At 37.5% G+C, this 10,437-nt stretch overlaps 1 protein-coding gene across 1 annotated transcript in view; it reads left to right on the top strand.

Moving 5' to 3' along the window:
• The window catches only part of LOC104914059 (phosphatidylinositol 3,4,5-trisphosphate-dependent Rac exchanger 1 protein-like), a 29,545-nt gene extending 19,572 nt beyond the window's left edge, over positions 1-9,973 (top strand). Inside the window, exons 2-9 of the mRNA XM_010722512.3 lie at positions 446-578; positions 1,112-1,255; positions 1,797-1,911; positions 2,345-2,411; positions 3,100-3,287; positions 3,813-3,915; positions 4,473-4,540; positions 6,403-9,973. Of these exons, the coding sequence (XP_010720814.1) occupies positions 446-578; positions 1,112-1,255; positions 1,797-1,911; positions 2,345-2,411; positions 3,100-3,287; positions 3,813-3,915; positions 4,473-4,540; positions 6,403-6,445 (861 nt within the window). The 3' untranslated portion in view covers positions 6,446-9,973. The remainder of the gene's footprint in view (positions 1-445; positions 579-1,111; positions 1,256-1,796; positions 1,912-2,344; positions 2,412-3,099; positions 3,288-3,812; positions 3,916-4,472; positions 4,541-6,402) is intronic.
• The last annotated feature ends 464 nt before the right edge of the window (positions 9,974-10,437 follow it).

The raw sequence follows: 10,437 nt of genomic DNA, 5'->3' as shown, positions 1-10,437 counted from the left end.
GTACAGAAAAAGGGAGGATAAGAAAGGCAAATTATTATTACTTTACAGAAATGTTTTGAACATTGCAAACATAATATGTTGAGCATGCTTTTTAAAAATAATCCAAACCATATGCAACTGTATTATTATTTTACGTTGCATGGAATAAATTTATTTCACAGTAACCAATAAGCCTTTCTTCTATTTGTAGATACGAGATAAAGTTTGGAAAAATAGACCCCTTCAAAACTATTCAGTCTTTAAACCTCTGTACTCCCTGTGGATCATGTCAAACGACATCTAAGCAAAGGACAGCTGTGTTTGTATCACAAAGCTAAAAAGCCACCAGTAATTAATTAATTGGTGGGGAGTTTGTGGGAATCTGTATTCTGCACTAAGTCTCCTGAACTAAAGCATGCCAGCAGCAACTATACTGTCCTGTTATTGATCTCTTCCTGGCAGATAGTCACCTATTTATATCTGGTTCTTTGCCCTACAGAAGGAGGAGCGCACCATGCTGGAAGACATCCAGGTCACTCTGACAGAACTGGACAAAGTTGCCTTCTATTTCAAGCAGCTGGATGAAAGTCTTGTAGCAAGTGAGTACACTGAGTTTCTTTTAAACTCTTTTTTTCCTGTTTGTTTTGTGGATTACCATCCTCCATGATTACAAATCTAACAGACCACGTCAGGCCTGGAGAGCATTGAGCAGCAAGCTCAGTGACTTGGAGCTATGGTCATTGCCACAGCACCTTACCTATGTGACATTTACAGGTGTTTATAATTCTCACTACTTCACTACCAACAGTGTAAGGAATGTCCCTCACTAGCTCACGTCTTCTGTGTCACCCTACCAACTCTCTTTCCATGTTTACTGGCTACAGTATGCCAAAAAAAACAAGATGGGATTTTGATTGTCAGCCATGTTTTTTGTATCACTATGCTTTAGAAGATGCAGCCAGCATGATATTTCAGAACTTATTTTCTCTCAATAAAGCCTCTCCCTTATTAATTTGATGGTGGAGATGTGACACGTTAGTAGATGTTCTAACAAACTCAGGCAGCAATGGTTACAAATTTCTCCCACTGTGGTAATGCAGCAAGTGTTTTATCTTTATGTTTATTTCTGCAGATACTCATGTCTTCTACCACATCGAAGGAAGTCGTCAGGCCTTGAAGGTTATCTTTTATCTTGACAGCTACTACTTCTCCAAATTGCCTTCTCGGTTTCAGAATGGAGGAAGCTTGAAACTACACACGGTGCTATTTACAAAAGGTGTCTACAAAAAGCTTTCTTAGAAAAATAAGCTGATGATAGCGAAAGATTCAAAATAAAGAGTGGCCATTGAACTCTTAACAAAATGGAGCTGAAAATTACAGATATTTAAGAAGCAGGTGGTTCTATTCTGGGACACTCCTAGGGGGTGTTAGAGATTTGAATAAGACACAGTCATGAGAACATTCTGTGCCTGCTTGGGGCTTTTTTTATGCCTTCCTCTAAAGCTTCAGGTCATAAAGACATATTGGGCTGTGCGTGGGCAATCTGATCTAGTATGGTACCAGGAGCTGCTCCCAAGCTATAGGCAAGTCTTTTTAGAAGCATGTGCTGTGACAGAGTTGTCCAGACTGGAATTGAAGAAATAATGACTAGATAAGCAAACATTCACACCAAAATTATATTAATGGGCAGTAGTTAGCCTTGACATGATCCAACAGTCATTTGCAAAGCAGTGAAATGATGCAGAGATAAATAAATAAAAGCTTACTAAAATGTTATTATTTATATTTAAAACATAATAAAACATTTTCTCTGTTAGCTCTAGAGAGTATGGAGGGGCAATCACAACCAGCTGGTTTATCTCTAGAAGAACTTCCACAGCAAATTAATGGTCAATCTCTAGAAAAAGTGCAGCAATACTACCGTAAACTCAGGTATTTCATACTTCTCCTTTACCTTAAAATATGTCGAAAAGAGTGCTCATTGCTAAAGATGTTAAAACTAATGAAAAAAATCCCACTCCTGTTGATTTCCTGTACAAATATGATTCTTGGAGATCCCCATTGTGTAAGAAACCCAATAATTTTCTTCCCACAGCTAAGCTTGTTCTGAAGCACTGCACTGTACAGGATGAAATTCCTATCTGATTTGACTTCAGAAGTTTGAGCAGAACTTAAATTAATAAGGTGTTTCAGGAATATTTCAGTACAGACTATACGAGTTTCGGCAACAAAATGCTTCAGTAAGAAAGCACATCTTGAAGTACAAGACTTCTCTCACAGTCTTTTCAGAAGTTTTACATAAGTATACATACGTGCTTGAAATGAGACTTGCTGACTAATGTAGTTCTTGCTGGTCTTTTTGCAGGACATTTTATCTAGAAAGGTCAAACTTGCCCACTGATTCTAATACTACCGCAGTGAAGATTGACCAGGTATTGTTGTTTTGTTACTGGTTTTATTTCTACATCAGTTGGTCTCTTAAACCTCAGTCATGTGATAGCCATAAAGCAGGCCTGTACAAACCCAAATATAATTTAAAAGAATTCCCTGCCCTGAAGAAATGCTGTGAATTTCTTTGGGGCTTTTCTTTGAAGAAAAGCGTGGGTAACTGGAGTTAACACAAGCCCTCTAACTTAGGCTCTGTTTATCTCCTTCTAAATGGGGTATCTGATGTTAGACAGAATGAATTCATTCTTCTCTCTCAGAGATGTATAAAAAATGAGCAAATATTCACTTTAGAAATTAAACTTTATTCACAGTTATAGAAGGAAACACCAGGACCATAGTGCTTCCCAGCATCTCAGCTAGAGGCAGTCTAACCGGGGCAGGTGATATGGGAATATTTGCACATAAGGCACTAAGTATTACTGCAGTGAAAACAAATCATCTTTGCCATTTTAATGTACATTGTCAGTTATCTCAGTGATCTGTGATAATTGCAAAAAATTGGCCCACATCTAAGTCATAATTTGTATTTTTTCACTTTCAAATATTCATTATTGTGCAGCAGTCACTTGTGTAGTGATACTATGTCTGGAGACAGGATAAATAACTGTAAATTTACAATTGAAAGAGTACAGGTGCCACTGATGTTTTTGTTATTCTTGTTGCTTTGTTTAGCTTATTCGTCCCATTAATGCAATGGATGAGCTTTGCAGGCTGATGAAGTCCTTCATTAACACAAAACCCACCCCATCAGGATACTCCAGCAGTAACACATCAGGAGCTGGCCTGCTACCTATATCTTCTGAGCTCTGTTACCGACTTGGAGCCTGTCAGATTACCATGTGTGGCACTGGCATGCAGAGGTGAGATTTTGAAAACAGAAGTGTTAGTGCTGCAATGCAAGTGTTTGTCTTTTCTCGAGACTTTAGCAATATATTTGATTCAGTTTAAATCAACAGCAAGGTAGATGTTAAGGGACTATAATGTTGATGTAGATATGTTACGTAGGGTGAGACATAAATAGTTCTGTTAATAATTAGTTTGGGCACATAAACTTTGTTTCAGTGCGTCAACCAATGCCATTCACTAAATGAGTTCATTGCATATATACAGAAATTGCATATACAGAAAGTAGTGCAGAAGAGCAGTGAAATATACCTCATAGTAACATTGCTGGAGACTTGAACGTGTGCAGGAAGCAAGTGTAAAGAGACTGAAAATTCAGGACTAAAGCTCATTTTATAGTTTTTAAGTGGAAAAAGCAAAGTAATAGATACAAAAAAGCTAGTTAATAGAATCCATACTTAATAAATAAGTGTCCTATGCTTTCCTCTATATACGTTTTTAAATACGATCGATGATTTCGTATCACTTGTTCCCATGTTCAGAAGTACATTAAGTGTGTCCCTGGAGCAAGCAGCCATACTGGCTCGAAGTCATGGACTTTTGCCCAAGTGTATCATGCAAGCTACAGACATCATGCGAAAGCAAGTAAGTATTAGGACCTGTGTGTTGACTGCAAGCTACTACCTTTATTCCAGTAGCATTCCAGTAATAGTAAAAACACCTATTTATTTCAGCATGGCATTGTATTTTGTTCACTACGAACTCATATGGCCAATCTGTTACTAGTGTCTGAACAGCTACCCATCTCTGACACAACAAATCAACGTTTGCATGTACAGCCATTTACAGCAATTATATGCCTCAGTATGCATTATTCAAAGTATGTGCCTTGATGGTTAGAAAGTAGAGACTAGCTAGGATACTTAAGACAATTTCTGCATGTACAAAAATCAAAAGTCTCAATCAGTGTTAAATTGTAGAAACTCCCTAGTGGTAGACAACAGTGCTTGTAAAGTGCTTTGGGATTAATTTTATCTTTTCAGTAAACACAGATGACTAATGTATCTACCAACAGATTCCAGCTTTTTTAAAAGTAGTTAATGGATTCTCAGATAGAAAACACATTCCTATTACGTTATTATCCCCTAAGGATCAGATCCTTTATCAGTATCATCAGTACCATAAATTCTTTGTTTCTTTAGGGACCAAGGGTTGAAATCTCTGCCAAGAATCTGAAAGTGATGGACCAAATGCCGCAGTGTGCACCTCGGTGGGTTGTTATATATTCTGCATGTTATCTGAAATGCTTGTTTTATGTTTCTGTAATAACTGTGCAGATCCTGTTGGAACCAAAGATCTCCTTAGTAGTAATAGCAGGAAAAAAAAAATCACATTCTCCTTTCTCACTGTACTATATTAAGTGCAGTGTAGCTTAATAAGCTCAGCCTGTTACAATTTGCATATCATTAACTTCAAATGTTTCTGCATTTTCAAAAAAAAAACAAAAACACACAAAAACATTACTGAAGAAAAAGAAGGGTCTTTTTCAGACCATTGCTATGAGCTGATATTGCTAGTGATTGACAGCCATCTGTGGAATGCTGAGAGAGAAAAATTCCTGAATGACAAATCTGACAGCTGATATGCAAAGACAATTCATAAGTCAGTACTTTGGCTACAGTCCTATTGTGTGCTTAAAATATCTTGACTGCTTGTTTATGGAAGAACAGATTTCAGAGAATCATAGAATTATCCAGGTTAAAGGACTTTTCCAAGACTGTCAGAGAGAAAAGAATATTCTTTAATCACAGAATGATAGAATTACTCAGGCTGGAAGGGACCTGAAGGATCATCAAGTCCAACCGCAGCCTAACCATAGCACCCTAACAGCCCTCTGCTAAATCAGATCTCTGGGCACCACATCCAAACGGCTCTTAAACACATCCAGGGACGGTGACTCAACCACCTCCCTGGGGAGCCTATTCCAATGTTTAACCACCCTTTCTGTAAAGAAGTGTTTCCTAACGTCCAACCTAAACTTACCTATAAATAAACTATAATACAGCATTTCCATACAATGGTCCTAAACCATTGTGATGACTATCTATAGAGAACAGTTTGTAGAAATAGAGAATAGAGAAACTTCTGCTTTTGCTCTTGTTAATGCCATTTTTTACATGAAGCACACAGAACAGTTTCAGCATGCAGGAATCTGCATCAGAAAAGATCCCGTGAAGTCTTTGCAATCCCTTCAGATAGAGCTGTCTGCTATTCAAAATACCCCTGGGAAATTATTTTAAACTTTAGAGACTGTGATGACATTTAGTGTAACAGCATGGCTTTGGTTTGTTTTCTCAGAGCCTTTAAAGTGAAAAATATTTGGTGTTTGTAACCTTGTCTTTCTGTTGTAATTGTTATTTTGAAAAAGAATTAAGAAAATAGTGAGGTTTGGCTCCTGTGCCACTACTTTTGCATCAGCTGTTAGCAGTGTGGTTATTTTGCCTTGTTAATGACCTACATTACTTTGGTTCCATTTTAATGACCATAACAACATGCTGTGTATAAAAATGAACAGCTTTGCAAACAAATAAGAGACATTTACACTTTAAATTCCAGGACCATTCGCTTGGATTATTTCAGGGTAATGAAGTTCAGATACACCTGTCCCTCCTGGGTTCCACTGTTGTAATTTGAAATAAAACTGAGCAAAGTCAAAGGGAGACCTAGTGAATTGTTAATTCTCAGTATACATTTCCTAGCATTCAGCTTGTAAAGCAAACTCTGTAATAGCAGTCTTGAAAGAGAAGTTGTAAAAGACCCATTTACTACGCTGTATTTAAATAGAACAGGAAGAAAAAAAAAGGAAAGCGTTACTGAAGACCCAAATTGGGCCAAAGGTAAAAAGGAGTGATACAGTGTCTCACATAGTATTTAAACAATTATAATAAATATTTTAGTTAATAAAACACTTTTATATTTGCAATTATGAAAAATAAAAATAGTGGTATTCCTGCTATTGGGTTGCATCTAAGGCTTGCAGAATGACAAAGGAGAAGCTAGCTTTTATATACTATGCCAGTAACTTTGTTATCTTTCTTACGTTTCATACCATGCTCTTAATCTGCTTTAAAGACTCTACAGGCTGTGCCAGCCACCTACAGATGGGGATTTATAAACGTGACAGAGGCACCTACGTTGTGGCACAACTAAAACACGCACCAACAAGCAGCCCTGTCTGAGGACCCATGCTAACCAACGCTATGGCACTGAAACAAGAGAGGAGGAGACTGCTTTTGCAGGAGATGAACCTGCTGGCCCCAGGCACCAGGAATCTGCCTCTGAAGCCCTGCAGCACATGCAGGGATTCTTGTATTTCTTTGACCTCTTGAAGAAATTCTTGAAACAAACCCCACAGAACTAAGATGGGCGCTACTGCCATTGGTAGATGCCTGGAACAGTGACAGTTATGCAGCAAGAAAGTGCAGTTTTATTGATACTGTTTGTGCTGCCACTTAAAAGCTGTGGACTTGAAGATTTGGGTTGGTTGAGAAAACCCAGGATGACACCTCTGTCTCTCCCTGTACTGTATCTGGCATCCATTTAATTGCCAGCATAACTTTGGTCAGTGGCCTTGAACAGTAGCTTCATAAACACCACTTAGTAATGTACTGACCTGCACTTTGGATCAACAAATAGCACAATCAATGGCTAATTCAGATGCAAGCAAAAAGAATTTCTACTGGAGTCATTTTCCACTTCAGCCCAGTGAGAACCAATCTCTCTATGCTGCAGAGTATACATTCCATAATACTTCTTACCATTACTTCATTTTACTTACTGTAGCTTCAGGTTTGGGATTAACTCTTTTTACTAATGCCCTGTTATGTACTCTGGAAATACAGTAATAATTAAGGGGAGAGATTGGAGTGAAAGATTTGAAAGCAAACTTTACAAAGGAAAAATACAGTCTTAGAATCTGATTATTTGAACAGATGTAGTTTTAAAAACCCGGTCAGAAGAACTATACTTATTTATGTGGAGTGGAATATGTGTTTTGGATCATGTTATTATATATACAAGATTTAAATAAAAACTATATTGTTTAAAATGGGACCAATATGCTGGCAATTACACAGCTACTCCCAGTTTACTGAAAAGAAATCTACATTATTTAAAATCGTTCAATATTTAAGTAGTCTTTAATACAGTTATTAAAATGTATTAGGGATGCTTTTAAGTTAAAAGAAAAAAAGGAATCATGTATATAATGTACTTTATTTTTTCTTGTTTGAAAAATTGTTTCCCATCCTGTCAGTATTATCCTAAGCACAGTAATTTTTTCCAAATTACTGGCTGAAACTCACGAAACACAGCAGCAGTCTCAGGACAGAAATAGTGATATTTTAGAGTGAGTGCCTTAATACGACCACCCATCCGTAACAAATTTGTAGCAGGTGTCAGCAGGACAGTGTGCAGGACATTCACCATTCCTTTGTTTCTCCACAGTCTCATTATAAAGAGTTAATTGTTACGAAATCCAGAAGCGCTTTGCAGTGATGTATATTCTAGAAAATAAAGGTTTGGGATTTTTTATTTGTGAGATTGTTTGTTTTTCAGCTGGCTTAATTTTATTAACAAAACCCAAGCAACTGAAATCTAAAATTAGAGTCTTTCAAGGTGGATATTGAGTTCTTTCACATTTTCTAATCTATACATCAGCACAAAACAGCTGAGGCCAAGTTTGAGGACACAAATTCTCTGTCCTGTCTCTGGATTTTTGAATTATTTTTTTCTTGCCTCTCAGACTACAATAATTTGGGATAAGGGACGTCTTTGTTTAAATTTCTCACTTTTAATATTTCCTCTGACCTACAGTAACCTGTTACAGGGAACCAAGGCAGCCCAGCATTAGCCAGCTATCAGATAGAGGGGACTTTACTAGAGTAGCCATTCTGTACTGCAGTAAGATGAACAAAGCATTATTTCAATGCACTTTCTCTCTTTTTTCCTTTTTTTTTCCCTTCACTTTTGCAAGAGTTACTCACACCACTTGCCGTTTGAAGAAAAAATGGATGTTTCTTTACTGAATCATCAACTTAAAATATACTTAGTATTAATCTAACTAAGAACTGTAGGAACACCCAAATGTAAAAAGAACACTTACAAACTCAGATCCTTGCTTTGCCTACAGCAGCTCTGTGCAGCAGAACTGCAGCAGTTTCTATAGCCTGGTGAGGATCGTTGCCCTCAGTTATGCAGTCATTGTAGACATTGGAGATGCACAGAAGAGCATTTAAGGGCATTTACACTGTGCGCTGTTTTACGTTGAAATGTACATGTTATTCTCATTGAAAACAATAGCATTTTTATTATTAAAAGTTGATTTATATTATAAATCATGAGGATATTATCTTATTTTTCTCTTCTACCCCTTGTTTCTTTAGTGCTTTAAGTTCTGTTTAACGGTTTCAGTTCCATCTGATATTTGTAGGGAGCTATGAGAGGTCAGAAGTTTGACCTATAAAGGAAAAGTTGCTTTTGACATCAGCTTGAGCAGGCAGTGTAATGCTCAACTCTTCGTTTGTGCAGTGTGGGCTACAGATGTGGTTTCACTGCAGATTTCATATTGAAGTAGGAAAGAAAACCTGTTTTGATGCTGTAAAATTGCAATGTGGGAATTCAGAGCTGAAAAAAAAAGAATTCAAGTGGGGAAAAAAGAAGGCAGTGCAAAAAAGGACCTGCAAGTTAGAAGAGTGAATTAGGTCTGCAGAATTTCTGTGGCTAAAAGCAAAGAATGAATCAGGTTTGCCACAACCAAGTAAGTGGGGATTTCAGAGATCTGAAGCATCTGATATGTTGCCATGTGAAAAAAACTCCATTGAGATGGAGAAAATGGAAACTCAGTGTGAGGTGTGTAAGCAGCTGGCTAAAGGAAAGAAGGAAAGACCGAAAAGAAAGTGGGGGCTGGGTGGCAGTTGCAATTGGAATTTCTTGTCTATCAGTCCTGCAACTGAATAGGGTTAACTTTTTCATGAATCACTGAAACACAGCTACTACAAGCCTGGGATTGATGTGAAGTTGAGAAGCACTGATCTAGAGAAGGTTCAGGATACACACAAAAAAATTCCTACAAGACTTGGAAGAGAAGTTTGAATGAGATAAGATGTTACAGTACAAATAGTAGCTCATGCAGATGAAAATTAAAGTATTTTGCTATATTTCTTGTTAATGGACAACAAAACAAGCCCGGTTGTAGAGTTTGTCACAAGATGACTCGGATTCAATCTGATAGTCATAAAAGCTCACCTGCACCCCACGGCAGATTTCCTATTGGGAACCACTAAAGCCACTGTGCAAAGGCCTGATGGGCTCCTGCCAGACAGCTGTGCACAGTTACAGACACCAAATGGTTAAGTGAAAGTGCAGTAGCTAGATGAGAAAACACTGAAATGCCATCAGTAAAATGGATAAAATTCTCCAAGACGCAACTAGAGGAACTTAGGCTAAAAAGGCATCAAGACACAAGTGTATCTGATGCCTTTATAAGAAAGTAATCATAAGAAAAGATAATTTAAAAATACAGCCACAAGGAGCACAAGCAATTAGAGAGAGCTATTGGCTGAAAATTGTTCTGAACATTAGAAAAACTCTTCTTACAATCAGGTGCTGACCAAAAAAAACCCACATATACAAAAAAAAAAAACAAAAAACAAACAAAACAAACAAACCAACAACAACCAACCAACATAAAGCAAAAGAAAGCCCCAACACTTTTACCAAGCTGTTTATAAAGCTCATAAAGAACTGTAAGCAGTAGTGCCTACACTAACAGGAGAATCTCTGCAGGAGACAAGGCAGCCTTTCCCACTGCAGCTGTGTTTGGCTGCACAAGCTGTGTTTGTCTATGACAGAAGATGGAAATAGTTCCTGCTCTGCCCCGTTTTGTCCATGGCATCTGCAAAGCAGAAAGCTGTTTTTCAAAACCAGGCCTAGCTATCTTTCAGCATTACACGTTTTCATATTCCACTATTCATTTACAGACTGAATTACTAGGACTTATAGATAAGAAGCCATAGGTTCAGACAAGTGTCTTGCATTTTCTTTCAGAATAAAGAAACACTGAAAAACAAAAAAACACCTCGACATGGGCTTTGGCAAATCCTTTCA

The sequence above is a fragment of the Meleagris gallopavo genome, chromosome 22 (genome assembly GCF_000146605.3).
Source record: "Meleagris gallopavo isolate NT-WF06-2002-E0010 breed Aviagen turkey brand Nicholas breeding stock chromosome 22, Turkey_5.1, whole genome shotgun sequence".
In the NCBI taxonomy this organism is placed as follows: domain Eukaryota; kingdom Metazoa; phylum Chordata; class Aves; order Galliformes; family Phasianidae; genus Meleagris; species Meleagris gallopavo.
This window is presented reverse-complemented; position numbering and strand designations above follow the sequence as displayed.